Source organism: Magnolia sinica, chromosome 17 (assembly GCF_029962835.1).
Source record: "Magnolia sinica isolate HGM2019 chromosome 17, MsV1, whole genome shotgun sequence".
NCBI classification, from domain to species: Eukaryota; Viridiplantae; Streptophyta; class Magnoliopsida; order Magnoliales; family Magnoliaceae; genus Magnolia; species Magnolia sinica.
This window is the reverse complement of record NC_080589.1, coordinates 39,214,564-39,240,981: the sequence shown is the minus strand read 5'-3', so window position 1 is coordinate 39,240,981 and position 26,418 is coordinate 39,214,564. Positions and strand designations below refer to the sequence as shown.

The 26,418-nt window shown below is 39.4% G+C and overlaps 1 protein-coding gene across 5 annotated transcripts in view; it reads right to left on the bottom strand.

Moving 5' to 3' along the window:
• Window positions 1-16,225, bottom strand: part of LOC131230409 (uncharacterized) — a 48,418-nt gene extending 32,193 nt beyond the window's left edge. Inside the window, exons 1-4 of one of the 5 annotated variants that reach the window (XM_058226319.1) lie at window positions 15,846-16,221; window positions 10,905-11,021; window positions 10,484-10,588; window positions 4,896-4,990 (exon numbers count right to left, since the gene is read on the bottom strand). In XM_058226319.1, coding sequence (XP_058082302.1) covers window positions 4,896-4,990; window positions 10,484-10,517 — 129 coding nt within the window. In that variant the 5' untranslated portion in view covers window positions 10,518-10,588; window positions 10,905-11,021; window positions 15,846-16,221. Of the gene's footprint in view, window positions 1-4,895; window positions 4,991-10,483; window positions 10,589-10,904; window positions 11,022-15,845 lie in introns of all 5 variants that reach the window. The other 4 variants (XR_009164020.1, XM_058226320.1, XM_058226321.1 and 1 more) reach the window with 4 other exon arrangements.
• Between the last annotated feature and the right edge of the window lie 10,193 nt (window positions 16,226-26,418).

Sequence of the window (26,418 nt, the reverse complement as noted above, 5' to 3'; positions counted from 1 at the left end):
GTTCTTTAGAATTGTCATAAATTATGTAGAAAGGTGAAAAAAGAAGGGATGAGAGAGAAAAGGAGAAGAAAATGCTTATTATTTTCACTGTGTACATGCTCTCATATCAAAGGGGTATAAATACAAATGAGAAGACATTGTCCAAATACAATGTACAATGAATATGGACATTGTCTTAGTACAATGTACAATGAATGTGTACGTTGTCCAAATACAATGTGCAATCATTGTTCTTGGACCCTGGATGCACTATCAGTAACACTCCCCCTCGAGCTGGAGCATATATATCATGCATGCCCAGCTTGACAAAGAATCGATCTAGATGCACACAACTTAGGCCTTTGTAAACATGTCTGCCACCTTGGAACTTGACGAATGGCAAACATATTTCCTTGTCAACGACCTTCTATCCAATGAACTGACAGTCTACTTCCATGTGCTTGGTCCTTTCATGGTAGATTGGATTCTTTACATATGTGAGTTGCAGCTTGATTATCGCAGTACAATCTCATAGGTGTATCAACCAAGAGAGGTAGAAGAAAAATAACATCACTCCTCTCCTTTCCTCTCACATTGTTCTCCTTTCTTTCTGTCTACTTGCTTCTTCTTCTAATTTAAATGGTATAAGAGTATTTCGGATCTGTATCCCCTTACCTAGCTTCTCTTTTTTTCACCCTTTTACTTTCTCTCTTTGACTGTATAGATCTTGCCGCAAACTCGATTTTAAAAGCCTACCGACAATCTCTCAGTCATCAAATCTGTAAGTTGGTGAAAGAGAGATAGTCTTTCTCCATCACCATCCTTACAGATGCAGATCTAATGCATCACTGATTTATGCGGAAGAGGTCTCTCCACCGGTTGTTCTCTCTGGAAGAAGGAATCGTCAGGTGAAGTGTCCGTTGTCTGTTGTATCATAATCAAGTTCCATTTAGTTTTCTGGCATCAGATCTGCACTGGAATACCTTCATTGCAGCAGAACGACAACAAAAAGGCCCCTACCATTGTTGGTTTTACTCAGAAAACCATCAACCATTGCCAGATTTACTCCGAATCTGACCTGCAGGGATCAATTTTACTTGGAATCCCTTCTGCGGTGATAGATCAACTCAGAATCTCTCCTGCAGTGTCAGATCTCCTCGAAATCCCTCCCGGTCACTGGATTAAGATAAGATTGATCTTCATCTTCGCCGAAAATCTCCAAATCAACTACAGACAACTTCCAAAGTCGCCAAATCCAAGCCTTGTAGCTCTCTCTACCACCGGAAGTGACATCTGGATTTCTTTTTATATATGGACCTCTGATTATCTCTGAATCTGCCCCTGGAGCTTTCTTCTTCTGCCGAAACTGACGTGCAAACACCAAAAGGTCATTTCAAAGCATTCCTTCACTCTTTTCAATTCCGGATTTTATCTCCACAGGCCTTTTTTATTTGCTAGTATTAAAATGGGAGAGAATAATAAACCCACCCAGATGTCATCTAGACAAATAGACAGCCCTAGTCTTATGATCACTACAGTAAAAACTAGACAGGACAAATGATCTAGAATAGTCTCAAGCTACCCGGATGTATATTGGAGAACGATAAAGGCTAGGATACATTACTGGAAAGAAACAACCCAAACCTAATGATCCCACTTATGATAAATGGCAAAGTAAAAATTGGCTTGTTATGTCCTAGTTACTCAATTCCATGCAACCCAATATTAGTTGTGGTCTCTACCTTTTAAAAACTACAAAAGATGTATGAGATCAAGGAGCCAAAATGTACTCTCATCAAGAAGACATAGCCCATCTCTATCAACTTCACACAAAGATTAACAATCTCGAACAAGGTGATGCAACCGCAGAAGAGTATTTTGCTGCCTTGAACCAAAAATGTGATGAATTAGATAATTGTCAAAGGGCCATTATAGACTTGGAAGATCTGAAAAGTCAAATGAGACAACTCAGAATTTTTAAGTTTCGTACCATTTTTCGTTCGAACTTCAAGCCTCGACATATACAGAATCTTGGGAGAGAACTCAACGCATATAGATTCTTGGGAGAGAATCTCTTCCCTTCCCTGGAATTTGTATATAATTACATACACCCAGAAGTCAGACAACGAAATACTTCTCAAGCCACTCTTCCAAAATGATCAACCTTAATGACAAATTCTAAATTTGTTAAAGGACAGGGAACAAGGCGAGGAAACGTAAACAAAGGTAAGCTTCAATGTACAGATTCTAGCAAAAGATGACACCTAAAGGACCATTGTTTGATTCTTCATCCTAATCTTTGTCTAAAGGAACTTAGAACTAAGTCTTTTGCCAACATGAACACTACAAAAGAATTGTCCACCGCCAGTGACCAAGACCCAAGGGACAAAACTATTAGTGAACTAAAACAAGTGACCACTCTATAAGCCTCCCTCTCCATTACTAACCAGATAAGTTGGTCAGGTACTCTTGCATCTGCAAATCACGCTTTTCGGACATCATGAATCATTGATTCAGGTGCATCTGACCACATCACGAGTACAACTAATGGACCTATTTCTTATACTACTAGTAATATTATATTATATTGGTCGATGGTTCTCGTCTTTCTAAAGCTCTAGGAAAAGGGAATTTTTTGTCTTTTTAGTTCCTCGACTATTTTATCTATTGTTCATGTTCCTTCATTTCCATCTAATCTTCTCTACATGCGCTCCCTGACCAAACAATTAAATTATTGTGTCATTTTGCATCCCTGTCACATAGTGTTATTCAAGATCATGCAACGAATAAGACAATTGGTGGTGGTCATGGACTTTATCTTCAAAACCAAGAAAGCTCTGATTCGACTCATGTTTCCACTTCCTCCGACATAGAAAATTAAGATCAAATGACTCTTTGGCACACTCGTCTAGGTTATTTATTTTTCAAATCATTACGTCTTTTGTTTCTTGGAAAGTTTAATGATAATGATATGCTACAATGCGAAACTTGTCAGTTATCAAAGCATTGTAAGACTACTTTTCCTCTAAGAGATTCGAAGACATTGCATTCATTCCAGCTTATACGTACAGGGACCAGAACCCCAAGCTCTGATTCAACTCATGTTTCCACTTCCTCCGACATAGAAAGTTAAGATCAAATGACTTTTTGGCACACTTGCCTAGGTTATTTATTTTTCAAATCATTGCGTCTTTTGTTTCTTGGAAAGTTTGATAATAATAATAATAATATGTTGCAATGCAAAACTTGCCAGTTATGAAAGCATTGTAAGACTACTTTTCCTCTAAGAGATTCAAAGTTGCATTCATTCCAGCTTATACCTACTCCCACCCCCCTTTTTCCATATTTGGCTTCAAATATTTCTTATTGTTTGTGATTATTCATGATATACACGGGCTTACCTTCTCAAAAGTCATGATGAAGTTCTAGACTGTCGAATCAAAGGCATGAAGGCTATAAATAGAGTTGGAGGCCTCATTTGTGGGACATCTAGAAAAGCCATCCCAATAGACAATGCTCAAAAGCTCCCTTTGTAGCTCTCCTCACCAAAATTAAAATATTTCAGTCTGACAATGCCCGCGAATATTTACAACATGGTTTATAAATATATTTTGTAGATCATGGAATAGAGTTTTAGTCCCCATGTCCCTATACGCCACAACAAAATGGTGTAGTTAAGTGTAAGAACCGGCACTTATAAGAAATTACCCGGTCTTTACTTCTAGGCATGTCAGTACCAAAAGCATATTGGGATAAAGCCATTCTTGCAACATTCATAATCAATTGAACTCCAACTGAAGTTCTCAGAATTTAATATCCATAACAAATTATGCAACCCCATACATCTCTATTCACTCTACCACCAAAAGTGCTTGAGTGCACCTGTTTTATTCACATCCTTGGACCCACTCACACCAAGCCAATGCAACAATCAATAAAATGTGTGTTCTTCGGGCACTCAAACTCATCGAATGGTTACAAATGTTAGTGCCCTATGAAGCAGAGCGGATATGTTTCTAAGGATGTCATTTTTTTTAATAATGTCCCTTATTTCAATTCACAAGGTAGCATACCTTCTATGCCCCTTCCCCTGCTTGTCATAGACGAGCCCCATAATGTGGAAGTTCAAAGTCCCACTACAAGCAATAAACTCAAAATCTATTCTCAAAGGAAGAAAAATCCTACTCTTCTCGAGCACCACCGCTCTTCAACATTGAAACCAGAACAAGGGGATCTCTCGATTGCTCTTCGCAAAGCAACTCAGTCACGCACCCGTTGCCCCATTGGTATCTATGTTTCATATAAAAATCTCTCATTTGTATCAGTCATATCTTACATATATATCATCTATGTCTGTTCCTACCAAGATTGAAGATGCCCTGAGCCCCTGAGTGACTCCAAATTGAAAGTAGCCATGGTAGATATGTCTGCCCTTGAAAAACAACATACTTGGGATTTGGTCACTCTTCCACTAGAAAGCATGTGGTTGGATGTAAATAGGTGGTTATAGTTAAATACATAGCAGATCAAACTATTGACAAATATAAAGCATGGCTAATTGCTAAAGGCTTCTCGCAAAATTCCGGAGAGGATTATGATGAAATCTTTACTCCCGTAGAAAAATTAAACTTAGTTCGCATCCTCCTATCTATCGTCATAGAAAGGCCTTTGCCTGGCCTATTCAAAGCCCTATTGAAAATGAGAGGATAAACTCACAAATAGAATTATGCTATATGAACCTAATATTATATAAGCCATAAGGCACTAAGAGATGTAGGATTTGAACATCAGATACACAAATAAAAACATCATCCAATCAACTAAGCTAGTGAACAAAAAGATCTGCATCTTTTATCCTCCACAATGGAGACAGCATATTTACTAACAAAAGAATCAAATTATTACTGTTTACCCACCTTGCAAAGAGGACACTGTAAAGAGGAATTGGAGTTACGGCTCTGGCTAGCAACCCATTGGGACCAATGAGCAATGCAATCATAGCAGAACTTATCTGTGAATGAAAATTACAAGGTATAAGAATGGTGAACTTTGAGTATGAGATGAAACAACAAATGTCATAGACGAATTCTTGCAAATTGCAATTAATCTTCGGAAATAGCAATGCATTCTCACTGATGGTATTTACAACAATGGACACCCATAATTCACAAAATACTAAGTGTAGCCAAGAAGAAGTGGGCTGCATAGCAAGAAATCTTGGAGCTACATTTGATGTTCTTATTTCTAGGAGAGTAGCTTTTCCATTTACTATTTATAACTTCTTTCATTAAAGTACAGCTTATTATTTGTTTGTTGCTTTATTGCCCGACAATCTAACTATACTATAGTAAGGAAGAAACTTTCCACAACATGTGCCATGTTAGGCTCAACCCCAGATTTTTTCGAAGCTTTGATAGAGCACATGACTAATGCAAGGGCATTTTCACACCGGGCTCAAGTGGGGTAGCCTGTGGGATGCGGGACACACTTGAGGTGGGCGGCCCGTGTGAAACGGGTAGCTCGTGTGAGGCAGGTGGCTCATGTGAGGCGATACCCATATGATGTAGGGCCCATGAGGGGGGTTCAACCGAGGTCCTAACCCATGCGATGTGGAGCTTGGGCTATGAGATAAAGGGATTAATTCGCAATGCTCTATCAGTTCGAGCTTTTAGAGCAAGTGGTTAATTGTCTTGCATCAAATTGGTATCAAAGAGGGAGGTCTCGTGTTCGAGACTCCTCACTGGGGGTGATTGATGCAGGGGCATTTTTACATTGGGCTCGAGTGGGGTAGCCTATGGGATGAGAGGACACACTCAGGGTAAGCAGCCCGTGTGAGGTGGGTGGCTCGTGTGAGGCAGTACCCATGTGATGTGGGGCCCACGAGGGGGGTTCGACTCATATTGTTGTATTCTACCCACCGTTAATTTCAAGACAACTTTAGGTCACTCATTTGAGAAAATAGTGGGAGAGTTGCTCTCATTGAAAGTGGGAATAAAGCAGAATTCAGGAAATGGTGCCAAAAACATGGTAGGTATATCCTTGCATGGGATTGAGATGAAAATTCAATTTCAGATACCCAGATATTAGTATACATTTTGGGTATCTATAACAGTGCCTCGGCATCATAGGTCTCAGATGATATTTTTTTCTGCTTGGTGGTTTTGGATAAAAATTTATAAAACAGCTAGTTCTAGGTTCATGACCAAAGTTATCAAGCGCATCTAGAGATCAGTTCTGCCACACATTTTGGAACATTCATTTGTTCAGTTCATCCAAATCTTACCCAAGCTGACAAAAGTAAAGAGTTTTCAAATGAAAGAGGAATCAATACTATTGTTTTACAATGGAAGCAAAGTGGGTTACTCGGGCACCTTTTAATATGTGGTTAAAAAGTAAAAAAAACCAACAGCAAGATTGCTGAACTCCCCACGACAAGCGTGGATTATTGCCTAGTGATCCACCATTTTCCAAAGCAAACTTGATCGATTTCCTCGTAGTAAGAATAGGTAGAATTTTGATGTAGATCTCAGCATTGCAAAGAATGGCATACCCAGCCAAAAATGAAGATACATCACTTCATTTGAGTATAATTACTAAACAATGCTAACCCAGTTCCCAGAGCGGCAATCATAGACCCCATCAAGTTTTTGGACCAAGAAGAGTACTTCATGGCGACATGGAACACTGGGAATTGATGTTGGGTTGGTTATGTGCTAAAGAACAAACATATCAACTAGCCAAGTTTCCTTTTTCCCCCGACAAAAAGTAGGATCCACCCTTCCAGTTGCTAGAATTTGCTGCAATTCAGTCTATTATTCAGAACAAGCTCTACACTTCTAGCTATGAAATTTGAAATTAAGGGAACATAATGACTTGGGTTGCTAACATGGTTATGGTGGCATGTTTGATTTTGGGAAAAGAAATGAAAACTCAAGGATTCTCCATCATTTGGACCCTTAGAGTTCTTTGGATGGCAGCAAAAATAGCCAGATTGGAAATAGCAATCACTAGCCTTTTCCATACTCAAATTCTCACGCACAAGATACGAGGTGACCATTGTGAGAGGAATATGAGATTTCCACTTGCTATCCAAACAAAACCCACAAAAATGGAATCCATGGGAATCCATCATTGGATAATCATTACACTTTTCCTTTATTTTTTCTTTTTTGTCTACCCCACAATCCAAACAGACACTAGATGGTTGGCTTAGGAAAATGATAATAGGGATGTATACAAAAGAGAACTCTTTCTACTTTAAGAAGTGTTGTAGAAACTATGACATTTGGTAATTTAAATCCAGAAGGTAACCACATCTGAAATGACATAATGTGGATATGGTTATGCAGCACAGTCATGTTTGATGATCAACATATGTAAAATATGAAGAATGGTATTTAAAACGAAAAAGGAAAATATGAAGGAAAAAAAAAAAAACAGCTCTGCTATTAGGATTAGTTAAAATACTGAATATATAATCATGTCCTTTATTTCGAAATTTCAGAATCAAGCAAGTTTCTCCTAGACTCTATGCCCATAACCAACTTGAACGTATACTGAGAAAACTAGGTCATTATCATCAAATCTCCAAATAGTAGCCACAAAAATGTAAAATTGAAGGTAATACTGTCAAGCTATGTCCAAACTTACCATTCAAAATAGTGGCATTAAAGTTGATATACAATCACATATTGCTGAAATGGCAAATAAGTGTGTGAAATGTCCACCACTCAAGTTAGGTGAGAAAGTAAAGATACAGTCAATTCAAACTCTCAATCTCAGACGACATTCAACATCCCCCTCATACATCAAGTCCTTAGGGAACTTTATAGAGTACACCTTGCTTTGTCCAAAATGTTTTGGATTTGGAGTGGAAATCTTAGGGCTTCTTTGGACCTTTTTAATGAATAGTTGTGATTTATTTAAACGAAGAAGAAGAAGAAGAAGAAGCAAAAGTAAGGCCACAAACTAATGAAGAGGTAATGACAGGCCAATAATAAATGCCCCTCTCATCATTCTGGCAGGGGGTTATCACATCATTATCCTTGCCACAAGTATGACAAATAAATACATCCAAAGGGGAAGCAATCTTCCAACTTTTGTTGAAGACAATGAAAAGTCTCCAAGGTTCACATGGTTTTAAATAGTGGTTTCAAAGTGTGACTCATATGCAGTGTTCGAAGTATTGGTATCGCTACAAGTTTCGCTAGCCGGGGATACAGAAACAATATTGATATCGCCGATAACTGGAAATGTGGGTAAACATTAGAGAAACATGGGGGAAATGGTGGAATTTTTCAGTGAAACTTTAGGAGATGCTAAAATACATATATTTGCATATTTAGAAATCAAAAAATTTGCTAAAAGAATGCATAAATAATAAGTTTCCATTTAATGGAGGCCTAAAAGCATGTGTTGTCATAGAAATCAGTCCAACCATCCCATCAATCCCATCTATCCATCCATCCAACCAACCTTACATCTAAACATCCATTTGTATTTCAAAATATCAACAACACATGATATTTTGCGGAGAATTGTCAACTATAAAGGAAACGAAAGATTGTGGTCATGATGTCGCCCAAGTTGCGATAACGATAATATTGCGATATTATTGTTGAAAATTTGAACACTACGTACAACCATGCACCCATTAAAAAAATTGAAATGGAAATATTTTTAATAAACAGATTTTTAGCGATATCAGTACATTGATGATATTATCGAAATATCGCTAATACAGATGCGATACAAGCAGCACCTAGAATTTACACAGCCTTAAATATTGGCGATATTAATACATTGGTGATACGAGCAACACATGGAATTTACAAACATGAAAATATTGGCAATAAATTTGCAATATCGATACATTGGGGATACTTAGTGGTACATCGCTGATACCTGGAATTTCTTATACTACTAGAGTTATCATTATCGCTACCAGTGTTATCAGTATCACCGAGCTGGAGATACAAATAATATCAAGGATATTTTGATAATATCGGGGATACTCCGAACAATGCTCACGTGGAGACAGAAATTGGTACAACTTATTCCCACTCAGTTGGAATCATTCTAGTTTCAAAGCAAGACCCCCATGGTGACTTATTTCATTGCCAACAAAAACTGAGTTAACTCAGCTTCAGAAAATATCTAGAAAACAAGAAGTTTCCTAGTCAACAAGGAGGTCAAATTAATGCTAGGATACTTAAATCCTTCAAAACTAAGAACATCTAATTGGATGATAAAACAATCAAATCAGGGTAAGAAAAAGGGATATGACTTCCCTACGATTCGGACAAGATCTACTCTGGTTATGAAAGCTAATACTTATTAGTTATTTATAGTTTGTAGCATCTCCTACCAATTGGGGTATAAACTGAACTTGTGATGTTATTAGGGAAATATGCAACACGATTACATTTGTGGAGGTTTGCTAAGCCCACAAGTATGCATAATGCAGCCCAACCACGCATTACCAGCATGACACAAGCACATGAGATCCAAGCCATGGAGCAGGTGGGCCCTACACATTAGATGCCATGGCCTAAAAGTCAGCAAAGTCCACTCATGAGATGGCCAACAATTTACAAAACAAGTACACAGAAGGAAAAAAAAAAAAGCACAAAAACAAAACTTGGCCAAGTTCTTCTTAGCCATCCATCTGTTTCCAACTCTATGGCCATTTGATGAGCTTATCAGGCTGATTATTCGGCCAAGACATCTACACGGTGGGACCAACTTGATGAAGGTTTGGATCTCATGCCCACATGCCATGCTGGCACTTGTGGAGGCATGTAGTTGAGCTGCTGATACATGTCTGATCTTAGCAAATCTATACATTTATGAGTTTTAATCAATCTTTCTCACACAATATCCTCATAAATTGGCTTTCAAGGATCCATTGCCACCTTGTCGTAAGTCATATTTGCAACTCAGTGCATTGTAAAAATTGCCCTCAGCAATCAAACCCTGGAAAAAGAAGATTTGAAAACGTGCAAACCCTCTCAAGCACCCAAACTTTGCCTGTTGGAATCTGTAACCCCATTTGCCTTAAAACTTTCAATTTCATTTCTCCCTTCTCACTCCTAAGCACTTCTCTGACTCCAGATAGCTGCATCCCTTCAAACTGTAACTTCAACACCCTGGTGGATCTTTCCGACAAACTTTTACCCTCATGGCCTTTCCTCCACAATTGGTACACATTTCCAATCTGTAATAAATTTGAGACAATTCTCATGGAACTCAACTAACACAATAGCCAAACTATTCACAAAATTGTCTATGATATGGGAATCCATTGGCTACACTATACTGTTGATTATCCACTTTCTTTGCAAAATAGATCACTTTCCAGATAATCCTTCTACTAACACGGAAAACCTCAATCAACTAACTGCCCACCAATTCATGTATGTTCCCATGTATACTCCCATGGAATACACACACACACACACACACAAAAAAAAAAGGGACAAAAGTGATTTCTGATCTCTCTCACCTACATGAAAGAGTGCTTTGAAATCTTGGACCATCACATATACACTTCTTCCCAGTAGAACATCAGCAAACACCTAAAAGCACTTACGAATTCTTCACCATCCACGCGTACATCAGACGGAGTTGGTTTTTTAGTAGACTTTGGACTATAGTTGCACAAAGAATGAAGCGAAGCAGCAATAGACTCGGCTATGGGATCAGGGAAGCGTTGATTTCAAAATGTGAGTGAGTATAAATAGCTAGGAAGTGGAGTAGCAGAGCATGATTCAAAGCGTGAGAATTGCCCAGATAGAAGGATTATGTAACTAAGCTTTGAATTAAATGTCGTAAGTTTCCTCGTCTCTCACAACCCAACATTTATGGATTACACACCACCTTCACCAGTAGGAACTACCTAAATGACAAATCTTGTTCTCGGCAATACCTTGGCATAGAAATTTCCCAGGATATTTCAAATTTCAGTAGATGTCTTGATCACTTGCAATGAAGACTGGAGATGGTTGCACTAAGGAGGAGAACCTTGACTAGGGTTGAAGGGCCTGAAAAGCCAATGATTATGATTATGATTATGATCATGACAACAATGATAATGATGCTTGTAAATGTTTGAGGGTTTTCGCCGGATATATTCAGGAATATCTTGCAAAACATAGAAAAATAATAATAAATTAATGGCACAAAGAGTATAAAACTGTTGATCATCTGAGAAAAATATAGAGGGACGGCCAGGCAAAGATGAGGTCTAAGAAAATCAGGAATTTTGGATGTTTAAACAAAACTAGAAAAAGGATATTATCAGGAAAGTATCAAGACATTAACATAATTATTGCTATTGAGATATTTTCCAAGCTCCAAAAAAAAAAAAAAAAAAGAAAAAAAAAAGAAAGAAAGAAAGAAAGAAAGAAAGAAAGAAAGAGAGAGAGAGAGAGAGAGAGAGAGAGAGAGAGAGAGAGAGAGAGAGATTCAAAATATTGTGATTGATTGGGTAAATATCATTTTTCATAAGATATCAGGAGCATATTGATATGTTTTCTTTTTTTTAAGAAGATAACAACAATCATATTACAAGAAAGAGAGGGGGGGGGGTGGGGAAGAGGAACAGAACCAAAGAAAGCACAATACACGATCAGGTGGGGCTGGTTTAATGAAGTATTTAAACCAGGCCCAAATGCCTGATACTACAACACAAAACTGGGCCATTCATTGCTGACATTTATTACTGACACCCCACCAAATTTTGGAGATGAAGAGGCCCACTTATCGAGCCTTTGATTTTGACTAACAGTTCCTTGAAAGAAATCTGGATGTCCCTGAATATCCTAATATTCCTTTCTTTCCAGATCTCCCAGCATGTGGCAAAGAGCACTAAATTCCAAAGGATGTTCTTCATTCCACTGAATGGGTTATTATGCCAGCTGATGAAGTGCTACTCCAGCTTATACTGCTGGTAAGGAAGATCTTAAATTCGGCAAGAAAGAACGGCCAAAACTCAGATGCAACCGGACAGTGTAGAAGCAGATGGAAGCTGCTTTCCTCATTTGCTTTGCACATAATGCACCTGTTAAGAATAGCCATACCACAACAATGAAGCTTACCTGGTGTTAAATTTTTCTCCCTGATAGCAAGCCACATAAAAGCTGCCACCCTGGGAGGTGTTGAAGCTTTCCACAATGGCATAGCAAACAGAATTTTGGCATCACTTGGCAGAACTTTTGAAAATACATTGATATAACATCAGAGATATTTTTCATTATTCCCACCAGTAAACCAGCCATTGTGTAGCTCCTACATCAGCTATAGTCCAACCAGTGTTTAAAATATCGACAATATCGGTCAATATATCCCACGATATATCTTGTATCCCACCTGTGCGATATCAAACGCAGAAGTAGTGGGATATATCCCACATGTTTGATCCGGTGAGCATTTTTTATTTCCGATCATTTTTTTTCTGTAAATTATGTTAAATCAGTGTCAAATTGTTACAAATCAATGATTTTTCATGTTTTGCATGAAAAATCATGGATTGGGAGCTTCGATTTCGATATTTGGAAGAGAATGACCGAGTTGTAGAAAATTGAAACAAATTAAAATTTTCCCAATTTCTTGCAAATCGGTTGCAATCTTTATGTCCAAACATAAAATCAAACATGAATGTAACCTGATCTAGTGATTCTTCTTTTGCTTTTGAATATATTGCTTGTGTTTCCACATGTTTTCTTACATTTATAAATTATATGAGAAAACTTTGAATATACTTGCATCAATTCAGTTAAACGGCGCATAGATTACAAACCCATACAAAGAAAACCTATTATGTATACTTGTTTTTTTGTAATGTTTTGATTTGTAAGTGTGTATTGATGTCTTTTTTAACAATCACTGAAATTTCATTAAAAAATTCAACCAATTTCCAATGTTTCCCCATGATTCCAACAACAATGATACATTACGCGATACAACCGATATATCCCAATGCGATAACCGATATGTATCTATATCCCAAGGGTGCGATACGTAACACAATACCAATATTTTGAACATTGAGTCCAACAAATGCCAACAGTCCCACCTGCCTTGCAACCCACTACGGTTGCATTTGGGAGTCCATTCTCATTTTTAGTTTGTGTTGAGAATTCCAAAACATCTTCAGAATGCATATGCATCTGTTTACAATGATCAAGCCCATTGATTTTGTGGTGTGGGCCCAATGTTTTAAATATCATTATTGCGTAATGTATTGCACCCTTAGGGTACGGATAAATATCGGTTATCGCATGGGATATATCGGTTGTATCGCGTAATGTATCATTGTTGTTGGGAAACATGGGAACATTGGGAAATTGGTCAAATGTTTCAATGAAACTTCAAGGATTGTTGAAAAAGACATCAATACACACTTTCTTTCTTTCTTTCTTTTTTTTAAAAGTGCACATAATAGGGGTTTCATTTGTATGGGGTCCTAATATCTGTGTTTTCCAACTGAACTGATGGAAGTATATTCAAAGTCTATTCATATAATTTATAAACGTAAGAAGACATGTATGAAAACACAAGCAATACATTCAAAAGCAAAAGAAGAATCACTAGATCGGGTTACATACATGTTTAATTTTGTGTTTGGATACAAAGATTGCAATTGATTTGTGAGAAATTGAGAAATTTTGCTTTTTTCTCAATTTTCCGCAACTTGACCCATCTCCCCCAAATCTCGAAATCAAAGTTCCAAATCCATAATTTTTAATGGAAAACATGAAGAATCATAGATTTGTAACCATTTGACATTGGTTTAACATGATTTATAACAAAAACATGGATCGAAAATTGAAAATGCTCACTGGATTGAATAGGTAGGATATGTTGGCACTACCTGTGTGTTTTGTATCACACAAGTGGGATACAAGATATATCATGGGATATATCCGCTGATATCGTTGATATTTAAAACACTGTGTGGGCCATCACATGGATGGGCCACAAACCAAAAATCAAGACAATCAAACTATTATTGTCATTGAATCAGTCTTTAAAATGGTCAATTAAATATTACTAGAAGACATCACACACGCAATGCAAGTGGAGAGAGGGGAAGTGATTATGGAAAGCAAAACGCTTCAACTTGTAAACTACCTAAAAGCCCTTTATCATAGTTTAAATCCCTTTTCATGTCTTTTAATAATGCATAGTTTTAGCAATTCAAAGAACTAACTGCGTGCAAATCTTTTCCCATGGAAAATCTCACTATGATACATAGTAGAAACTGGAGCAAAAACTGAGCTATGAATCACATTCAATAGGGAGAACTCATAACAGTTTGATGGTTAGGCTCACTGAATCATTCAATAGTTGGGCTATAGCCAAACCACATAATGGCTCACTAGATCAACAGGTGATAGTACATTCACATCGAAGATCATCTAGGCCAGTAGGCATATATGAGTCCTAACTGAAAATAACCTAGGCGATAGAGCTAGGTGCAGCTGCCAAGGAGCATTGTCTTGAGATTAACTTACCTAAATCACCCAAGCCTTCGGCTTTTGAAATAATACAGTTGGAATACAAGATTTTTACACAAGAAGCTACTATATCCCCTCAATTTGAGTATTTAAGACAGCAGCATATTAGCTTCAATAGTTATGTTGTTCTGTTCATCAACAAGGCCATCATCTCAATATAGAGATTGAATTTATATGTTTCAAGGGTGTGAAATATGGGAGGTTCCATATTAAGAAGGATGTCAAATAGGAGGGCTTCCGTCTCGAACACAAACACAAGAAAACATAATCGTGCCACTGACATAAAAGGATACACTTGATGCGTAAAATAGAGATCATTCAATGTAATCAAGAAATGATGACAACTGTTTCCTAATGTTTGTAATTGATGAAGTAGCCATTAACTAGAAAGTAAGCTAATTGCAATTTGGAGCCCAAAACCACACAAACAACACTCCATCATCATCATCTAAGCATTCTCTCAACTAATTGGGTCAGCTAATAATGCCATACTGTCAGGATTCATGATGAAAGTTACGGTGAAAGTACCTCGCCGGCTGCCAACCCAATGCAACCCTACTCCTTTATCTAAGCTTGGGACCAGCAATGAGAACACCAACACTCCCACATGCACTATGTAATGGACTATTATACTCAGGAAGGAATTTCAATTTTGGTTATTTGCACATGAGAATGACTCAGCGCTCCCAGTTACATTGGGACACATGGGCAATCCAATCAACCAATCCGGTCCATGAAACATTTCATGGGCTATGTGCAGAAACCACACCAATCATATGATCCCATACAAATGCAATTTCGTCTTCTATATTTATAGCCATCAGTTTTCCAATCCATGTACAGGATGGTTAGGAATCATTGATAAAAATGATTCTTGGGCTCCACAAGCAGATGGCTCAATTTTTTGTTGGGCCTACTTCATATTAATGACCTTGACTGTCTATTTTATAGCTATTGATTAGACTGTTGGCATCATCCAATCGGTGTGATAATTGCATGGTAGCCAATGAAATATGTGCTTGATCAGATGAACAGTACAGATTGACCAACCAGACTGTCCAAATTCCATGACCCAACACTCCAACTCCACAGGATCATTTCTATTTCTATTAGACTGGTAATCGCAATTCCATTCTATAATGCATCCAAACGCACCCAAATGCGATTGCCATTCACAATTCTATTCCTAAGAAAGAAAAAAAAAAAAACCAATACACGGTATTCAACGATAAAACCGAAATCTTTTCAACCCAACACTAGTTGTCGAATTTAGATAAAACCCAATAAACGAAATTCAAAAAATAGATTATGAGAGAGAGAGAGAGAGAGAGAGAGATGTGGTCTTACGGAAACAACGGTCAAGATATGCTTCTTGGTTGATGGAGTGGAGGCAGATTGGACATGGGTTGGACGATGATGAGCTGTTGTTTTGGTTCATGGCGCCAACAGACAGCAAAGACCCAAATGCTCTCCACTGGGATTTGTGCGAATAATAATAATAGGGTCCTGCTCAGCAGAAAACGTGCATGTCGGGAGCACGGTTCGTTGCTCCAGACCGTTGATCTTGTGGAACCCAAACTCGATGTGGAATCTGCTGAAGATTTCTCAGGGCCAGATTGTTAACTCTCTGAGATCTGAAAATTAAGTACACTACCTAAAACTCTCTGAAATCTATTGATTTAACATATTTGTCCGTCTTTCCTATTCGGAGATGTTTGTCATTTTGAAAGGTTTACGTTTTTATTAAATGAAAATAAAAGCATTAAATTAATATCCCTTTAGTCAAATAAGTCGTAGGTAGGTATGCATCTACGATACAAATTGTAGATAGGTGCACGTAGATGTAAATCATTTAAAATGTGTTATATCTATGTCGTTCATCCATTTTGCAATATCATTTCAAGGCGTGAACCCCCCCCCCAACCCAAAAAATTAAAAAAAATTAAAAAAATCCTAATATTACGGAACACACTGTAGAAATGACCAATACAATAGCGCTTCTGTTGAAACCTTCTTTGGGCCCATCAGCATGTTTACTTGCCATCCAACCTATTCATAAGGTCACGTGGACCTGAATGAAGGAAAACACGGACACGGACTTGATACAAAACTTTTATGGCCCACTAAGTTTTTAATAGCTAACATTCAATCCCCACTACTTATTTAGTGTGATCCATTTTCTCTTTAAATTTGCTTATTTTTTGTCCCATTTCATAAAATGATTTCACAAGATGAATGGACGGTATCAATATAACACATACATCATGGTTGGAGCCACCAAACTATACCACACCAACACACCACCGTCCATACTTAATTCCGGAGCAGTATGTAAGGAGCTGTGGGTGTGAACTAGCTGGAGAGATGTCCATCCATTTTAAAAGCGCAAGCTAAAAGAGATGAGGCGGATCAAAGGCTCAAGTAGACCCCACCGTTGAAACCTTCTTATGGCCTACCATGATGTTTATTTGCCATTTGAACCGTTAAGTAACATGGACCTGGATGAAGGGAAAACATAATATCATTTTCATCCAAAACTTTTGTGGATCCAGCTGTTTCCCTGTGGTGTGGTCCAGATGAGCATTAAATCTACCTCTTATTTAGGCTTACATCCTAAAATGATCTTTCAAAATAGATGAAAGGCGGGGATAAAACACATATATTATGGTGGCCCCACAGAGGTCCTTGGCAGGATTTTCCATCTCTAGCTATGTCGTGGTAGGATAGCACCCAACCTCCACCCGATTTAACGGCACCCAACTTCCACCAGATATGACAGCCCACATAATTTGACAACTTCTCTCTCACGAATAATCTGCATGCTTCACAGCACAACTTTTAATGTGGGTAACTTCTGTAGGTCCTATTACAATGTATGCATCTGATCCACACCGTCCATTCATTTTTCCATACCATTTTAGTGTATGAGACAAAAATGAGGTAGATCTAAAGTTTAAGTTGGCCACACTACAGGAAACCGTGGGAATTGGACTCTTATCATTGAAAACTTCTCGGGACCATGAAGGCTCCGACTAAGCTGACATTGTGTTTTACCTTCATCCAGGTCTATGTGACCAAATCAACAAGTTGGATGCTAAGGAGGCGTTTGGCGCATGGTATTAGATGAGATTAGGTGGGATAGAATTGTATTTTGGTGATGATAGAAAAGGTTAGGATTAGGTGGGATGGAATTGCATTTGATCCTATACTGGATTTTTGTGGATTTTAAAATCCACTACATATGTGGGCACCACATTGATGCATTCGTTTATCCATGTCATCCATACATATATACCCTTGACATGTGACATTCTGGTTATATATGTGTACAAGTGAACAACATCAGTTATGAATTTGATTAGTTGATTACAATTTCATAGTCCACCAAACAGGATTTTGATTAATCTAGTGTTTTTCCCTTAGTAAGAATTTTATCCCAAACATGGAATTGGATGGCTAAAATACTATGGTATTTTTAGAAAAGCAATTATTATGCAATAATGGTGTTATACCCATCTAATATACTTCAATACCATTTAATTCCATTGACCAAACACACCCTAAATAAACATAAGGGTGGGTCGTAGGAAGTTTTTAATAGTGGGTGTTCAATTACCATTGTTTTCTTGTGATGTGGTTCACTTGAGATTTAGATTTGTCTTATTTTTGGGGTCAATTTTTTCCCTACCATTTTAGGGCATAAGATTAAAAATGAGGCAAATCTAAGGCTCAAGTGGGCCACATTATAGGAAACAATGGGAATTGGGTGCCTATCATTGAACACTTCTTGATGCCATAGAAGGCTCTGATCAAGCTGATATTTATGTTTTCCCTTCATCTTTCCAAAGAGACTAGCCGGCTCCCCTTGTTCCGAGATCTTTATGTAACCACTGGGAAAGAAGGGGGGGGGGGGGGGGGTGGCTCCATGATAGTGGCCAGGGCTCTTCTTTTTCCTTTCGCAATCGCAGGAAAAGTATGAAAGTGAATAAACTTGTTAGTGCAAGGGGAACTCCTTTAATGGCTTTGATGTCATTCCCACAGACTGCACCACACTGTTATCGATCAAATCTGGTTGATCCCATTCCACCTCCTGTAAGCCACTAGGTAGCTGCATTTAATGGAGAATAATAAGAAACTATGGGTGCCGGTTGTGGCCGAGGACCCTCCGATGCCTAAGTCGGGTAAAAGGACTCAAAGGGTATAGTCAGAATTGGGATGATTGTGTGTACCTTCCCTTTGAACAGGGTGATATATTTGTAGGTGTTGTTAGACGACTTGCGTATCTGAGTAGATCTGTAAGATATGTTGAGAGGGCCCATATTGGAATTGAAATTTGTTCGTATTCCTCCAATTATGCCTTAAATGGCATGATCTTCAACTGAATCTTGCTTGGCAGTCCTGCTCATATATTGGCATGAGATTCTCTCTGGATGTTTCTATTCTGATCTCAAGGTTGGCATCCGAGGTCGAGATCATTATCTGAAGTCGAGATCAGTGTCCGAGGTCGAGATCGGCGTTTGTGTCAAGATTTGTCGATGAGGCTTGTCTCGGAGCAAAGTTGACTATTTCAGCTCAGTCCTTGAGTTTCCCTGCTCAGCTTCCCTCATTGTAAGCACTTTAGTAGTATAGAGGGTCTGTCCTAATGGTCTTTTTGTCGCGTGTCTCATACATTAGGTCATCTTGATATTTACCCATGATAATGTTTATACATATTGTGATGATATTTTTCATGTGAATAAATTGATGTGGTATTGCTGGAATTTTATTGAAAATTCTACATGATGTGTCTTTAGACATTTGGAGGTAAAATCATGTATGTAAACATCAACCTATGAAAACTATGTAGAAACTATGCTTGTTTCATGGATATTATGCTAGGTGACTAGACATGATGCTATTCGTTATTATTTTTGCACTAGTGCGCAGGCGTGCCAGAACTGGAATTGCAGCTCCAATTTGAACCGAACAACAATGACCCCAAGCGCCAAGATAGGCAGACACATGGTGTATGGCTGATATCTAAAGATATCGATCACCTATTCAACCACTCACTCAACGTGTAAATTGGATTGAGCGATATTCAGATGCTGGGGTTTCTATTTTAATCATGGGTTACTCATTTGCCTTCCATTCGAAAAGAATTTCCAATACAAATGAAATGAAATGAGAAAGAAATCCTTACAGTTGGTCGCGAAAAACAGCTGAAGAACGCCTTTCCGATGGATGAACTGAGCCTAGCGTGCAAGCATAGACTCGAATTACAGCTAGAATTATACTTGCTACTTGATTACTACTATGAATTAAACTAAGGAATATAAATAAGCAAACTTGGAAAGTAAACGATTACACTAGGGAATGTAATTTGCTTAACAAGGAAGTAAACAATTACACTAAGGAATGTAAATCGACAGGATAATTTAAAAGATAGATTTAGTTTGTTTGGGTTAGTGTGAGACACTTTCCTTTTATTGCATTCATATTCTATTTATAGCTTTGATCCAACCGTTATGAAATTTTCCCACATTTTGACGGTTGCCATAACCGCTCTCCACTACTTGAATTCATTTGCTTCTCCTTTTTCCACTTGTCTTGTAACCGTTTAGCACCACTGCTTTATGGAGACTTCTTTGTCATCTGTCCTAGTAACTACTCTATGCTTCCTTGTTGACTCGATCGTATTCTACTCGGCCGCCTTAGTAGTACACGGCACCATCTAATACGTCCTAGTTCCACTTGTCGAGAAATCTCCTCCATACATATCTAGAAATCTTTTGGCGCACCACGCGTATCCTTACGGATCACATGTAACTCCCTCTAATTGGCTATAGCAGGGTACGACAATAATGGGGATGAACATTGCCCCCACGTCGTTGTACCTCTATCGGAGAGGTGACAGTGACATAAGACCCCATTAATGATGCATTTAATGTGTACACGCATCACTCAAGCGGTAACTGCCTTCGGCCGACTCCTCATAACATGTCAGTGTCAGTTGTGTTTAAACGGGGCGTCGAAAGAACACTATTTTGACATGTGTCTTCATATCGATCCTAACAGAATCGTAATGATGGTACAATAAATGCTCAAGTCCTTCGACCGATATAAGCGTCATTTCGAAACTTCTTCTCTTCTGTGCTCTTGTTTTCTTCCTATTCCAGACTTTTCTTCCCAAAAATCTTTCTTTCTTTATTGGATCTCCAATGGTTACCTCTTCCTCATCCACTCCTTCCTTTGACCAACTGGACATAATGGTCGTGATGGACATTCTTGGGGACACGTGTGTTGAGAAGACAGTATTTGAACCGACTTCAGGTGAATACCACTGTTTGGGTCCTGCATTCTCCACTGCAACAAAGGCAAAAGAAGTTTACGCACTGGATATTCTTTCGAATTTTCCCTGGAGGAAGTTTGTTAATACAATCTAGATCCATTCCTAATACTGCGAATGCTTTGAAGAGCCCAAGGACATGGCCAAAGCCTCTCCAAGATTGGGAATCTTGGTTGGTCCGTGTGTCATCGCAATATGAGGATGCCTAGAGAAGATCTGACATCTACGAATGAATTAAACTCTCTGTCTGAGAGTATCTAGCAACTCCGACCCTCCTCCTTTCTATGTCAGCATTCTGGAGAATGTCGACATACTCCTTCTTTGGCTGCGGTCCGATGAGTCCGACCGTAATGGATATTTCGGATTTAACTGAGTTGCTGCCATTCGGTATGGCGGTTTATCCAAGCTCTCTTTCCGGGCAACGCAAGGATTTCTATAATAAGACCAACAAGGCCTACACCAACTTCATGAAGGCTTACCGCAAGCTCAATGGTTTGGTTGACGAGGACGAGCATGTGGCATTTATGCTTCTCTGGATTTGCCTCCATCTACTGTGTGTAAAGGCTCAACATATCACCATAAAATATGTTGCTTTGGACAAATGTCTACATTCTGCAAGAGGACCATTGTGGCTCTTGCAAATGTGGTTTTATGCCTACTTCTGCGCTTCTCTATTTCCTCATTCTATGCACAAAGGGAAGACTTACACTTCCTTTGGTCAGCGGACTCTCCATTCCCTCTTGGAGAATCTTTCATGCGAGATTTATTTAACTGCCCTCCTCTCTCCGAATATAACTAAGAAGAATAGGACGTTCATGCCCTTCTTCGAAGGAAAAAAGTATTGCTCAGGCTGGCTCACCGGCCAATTCAAGTTGCATTATGAAGAGTGAACTAGTAGGTCGCATTAGGTATGGGGAAGTTATCTTCTTGGCCGCGATCTCCCATACGGGGGAATGGTCGATTAAGGCAAGAATGTCAAGGCCGGGGTTGAGTAGTACTACCCTTCATTATTTGCTCAGCAGTTTGGCTTCGTCTAGTGCATCCCTTGCCCCCTCACTCATAAGATTGCAACCAATCACCCTACAATCGCCAAGTGGTGACTGATGCAAGCCTCTATGCGTCCCTGAATTCTTCATTCCGTAAATAGGCAAACACTCTTGAGCTCCCCAACTATCCTAACTTACCACAAGCGATGGATAACTTCCTCGAGTGATGGGAGCATCACTACGACAAGTTGCTGGGTGACAAGGACCCTACCAAGCTCACTAGCCACTTTGCCTCACAATTAGAGGCAAAGGGTAAGAAGAGAGCAGTTGTTCCATTGACCGCCGCAAGAAGACAACCAAACCGAAGACCAGATCGGCCACTTCCTCTCCTCCTCAAGCTCCAATGACCGAGACAGTTGGCCCAGCAAGCCAAGAGGTAATAATAGAAAATTATGATGCTCCCGTGCCTGTTCCTCGGCCTCTGACAGCTCCAAAGAAAATTTTGGATTTAGGAGCTCCACCCAATCCTCCCTCTAAGGCGCCAGTGCTCTCTTTTCGATGCTTCAATCCTCTCAAACTTTCCCCAACAATAGATGATCAACCGCTACCAGCATCCCTCAGGACCTCGATGACCGTCAGGTACTTCTTCGACCGAGGCCATATCTTCTTTCGAAACATATTTCAAAACCAAGTACTGGCCCGATTTCTCTATTGATATCTACTCAAAAGACAACGAGGAGGGATTAAAATGTTACCAGGAGGCTCATTTTAATAAGTGTTGGAATAAATTATGGCAGAATAGAGAGAGATTGAATAATCTCGATCTTCCCTTCGACAGAAAGTATCACATCCCTTATCATCCTAATCCGTCATTGTAACGTCTTGGAAAAATCCGTACAAAGATCCGAGTACCACCTCAGGCAGAAATCACCCAGGACCAGAACCTTTAGAAATTAGGTTAATATTAGCAAGTACTAAACTAGAGTGAAATTAACACTAATCACTTTAAATATAATCTGCAAGACCCAAAACATGCAGTATCAATGACGCTACATTACCCTGAAATCTAGAATCCATCCCTAAACCTGGTTGCTCTCGGGAGCACACCGAAACTCTGTATCGGACCTGGACCGCACGTCGAAAGTCTGATGACCGCAAAACTATACAGTTATGACCGCATTATTGGACTTGACAACCCCCTCGAAAATCAAGTCTTAATTGTGTCTAGAAATGCACAACTTGAGCCCGGAGCAAAGTGTGTGAGAAATGTGAAAATATTTAGAAATAAAATCTGAATTTAAGTAATCTGAGTCGTGTTGCTTGCAAGACAAATATAAGGATTCAGACCATCAGAATTCAACCCAAATACACCCTCGGATCAGGAGAAATGTCCCACACATGTCGATGTACTTGTGGCCCTAATCGAGTGACCGTGACCGTTGAACTGAAATTGGTCTGTCACGGTCGATCTGCAAACCCAATCGGAACAAAAACTCAGCCTAACCTAGATCTATGGTCAGGGAGCTTAAGTCCAACCGCACGTGAAAAAGGGGCCACCAGAAGTGCTCCGTTGGACCGGAACAGCCCGTATTTGGATATAACCTAAGTATACCTTGGCCCTGGGGCCATTTCCATCAGTCCTGGGCCTATATAAGGACCTTAAGCCCTCTCTCTCTCACCCTATACGAATTTGAGAAACCCTAGGGGAGAGAGGAGAGAAAAGAGAAGGGAAAAGTGGGAAAGTGAGAGTGAGAGTTGGAGATTCTTCCTGGGATTCGATCCCACTACTCCACGCACTTAACCGCCATTCCTGTATCGCTATACAGGCGATTCCGACTCCGTACTTGGGTAAGAAAATCTAACCCTAACTTGTTTTAGGATTTTTAACTATTATAATAGATGAAATAGTTGACCTATTCCCTGATATAGGTTATGTGGTGCCGTAGACAAAGACTTAGCCTTAAAACTGAGTTCGTTACGAGTCTACCGGCAAAAGGTGCAGACTATAAACGTATAGGTTATGGTTTTCAAGGCTTTCAATGTCGGTTAATGGTTTATTACTGATATGGGTGCTATTTCACATGCCAAATGCAATGTTTGTTTCACGTTTCAGATATATATGAACTATATGGAGTTTAATGTATACCATGTATTTGTAGAAAGGATCGTATACGTATGGAATTTGAAAGTGTGTTTGCCATGATTAATTGTCGTGTGTTTATACTAGTTCTATGTGTAACAACTCCTTGGCGAAAGGATTTGCCCTAATTCGTTCTATCACCAACATACGTCATGTATGTTGGAATATGTAGTCTAAGTGTTTGTAGAAATGTCTAAATGAGCAAGTACTTGGCATCAGGTACTTTATATGAGTGTTGAGATAAGATTCTCAACTACCTTGACTATGTGTATGATTTTCTCCATGCAACTTATATTATACTGCCTATTTTACTTATGAAATGCGCATGTGTGAATTCCTGTGTATGTTGTATATCATAACATGCTCAAATGGTTGTAAGATTGGAATTATGTGTTTATTACTGCTTTGACTATTTCATACGAATACATGTTGGAATTGGATGTGGTTGGGACTATGACTTAGTCCAGGCAATCGGTAACAGATCTCAATTAGGTGGTTGAGGTTGTTGTCGCCACACAAGACGCGTTCGATGAACCCGAGTCGTACTTTGGTTGTCGGCAGTGGTTAGGCCACACGGAGTGCTTACGCCCTTCATGTCAATCAACTCGAGGTATGCTCGTACTAGTCAAGCTCGTCAAGTAACCCGATTGACCCGATGTATGTTCACCATGTATGGACGCTACTGCTTGAATCTAAGGTACCAAACTCACTAGTAAAAACCCCTTTAACCTTGGTACCTCGATCCGCTAAGACTTATGAGCCGGGCATGGTGGTATGGGACACCGTGGTCGAGCTGTCGGCCTACGCTGGGGTGATGAGCCTCCTTGTAGTGTCCAGTGAGCAACACAACCTCGTGAGCCGAATACGGTGGTATGGGACACTGTATTCGAGCTGTCGGCCTACACTGATAAGTTGACGAGCCATTTGTAGTGACCTCAAGCGTACGCTAAGACTACGTAGAGGCGACGAGCCCTTAAGTAGCAACATGAGTACAAACTAGGCCTGCACTGATAAGGTGACGAGCCATTTGCAGCGACCTAGAACCGCAACATTGTATGAGAATTACTAGGACTGACGACCTTAGAATGGATCATCATTTGGGAATTGATATAAGGGAGGTACCTTAGCTTCCCAATCCTGTTGTATAAAAAGGACTAATAAGAACTTGGTAATCACGCTCATGCACCACATTGCATGTGCCGTTTGGCGATGTGTAGAGAGCACGAGGAAGTGACTGACATGTACGACCGTTAGATGAAGATCACTGAGGGAGTGCAGGCGAGGGCATGCATCATTTATACATACCATTCCTGCATTAATCAGAGTATCTAGGGATGTTTGATTGTATTGTTTTATCATTACCGCTTGATTGAATTGATAACATGTTAACCTTTGTTTTATTGTTCCACTGAGTTAATCACTTACTCCCACGTTACGGGACGGTGTTTTAAACACCAGCCAGACCCTATTGTAGGTTCAGATGATGGCGTAGCCTGTGAGGTAGAGCTGGAATTTGAGGATGATGAGGAGGTATTCTCATATATGCAGTATTCAGGCGGGTTCTCGTAGACCATTCTAAATCGACGGGGCTTCAGGGTTACACTTGTAGTGGACTGTTACATTTTTGATATTTTGTATTTTGAAACAATACATGTAATTATTGACCTGGCAATGCATACATACTTTAGGGACATATACTAGTTTATCAAGTTATACATATTTGTTTTGGTCTTCCGCTTGCATATTACAACTATCCCTGGATTATGTTTTGCTGATTTGGCTTAATCTTATTCATGTTTTATGCACTAATACAGACAATATTTAATCATCATTAAATATGTTGCATAAGTGATGCGTTGGAACTCCGGAGTTGGACTTTTACTCGACCCCCGATTTTCAGGGCGTTACAAATTGGTATCAGAGTATGATTTGGATTAAACCGAACCTGGGTTATGGTCACATGACATACGCTGACGCATTTAGACCTAGGTGGGTACGAGAAAAATGTAGAAACAAGTTTAGGTTGTCCAGTTTCGCCAATTGGCAAAATTTACCGAAAATAATCATTGAGATCGGGTCTGTACACATCCGTGATCGCTTGAGTCAACCCCGGACCACTTCTAGACCACCAATCGATGGGTTTAGACCATGATTTACCCAATCCCAACCTTCAACAATCGAGAAAATACGAGGTTACATCAGAAATTACTTGAAATGACCCAAAACGACTCAAAACGGAGTCAGGGGCCAAACGAAACACTTTCAGGGGGACCTAGGGTGGGCCCCATATATTTTTAAAGTCCAGAGGATAGGAGGACCTCGCCCCATTGGCGAGCCATCACCGGACAGTCCAGAGGTCGGCGAGGGCCTCGCCGACTGGCGGGCCGGTTCGGGCCGACACTCCTAGGGTATAGTGTGGCCCACTGACGTGTGTTGGGTTGATTTTAAACCCTCCAAACACACCTC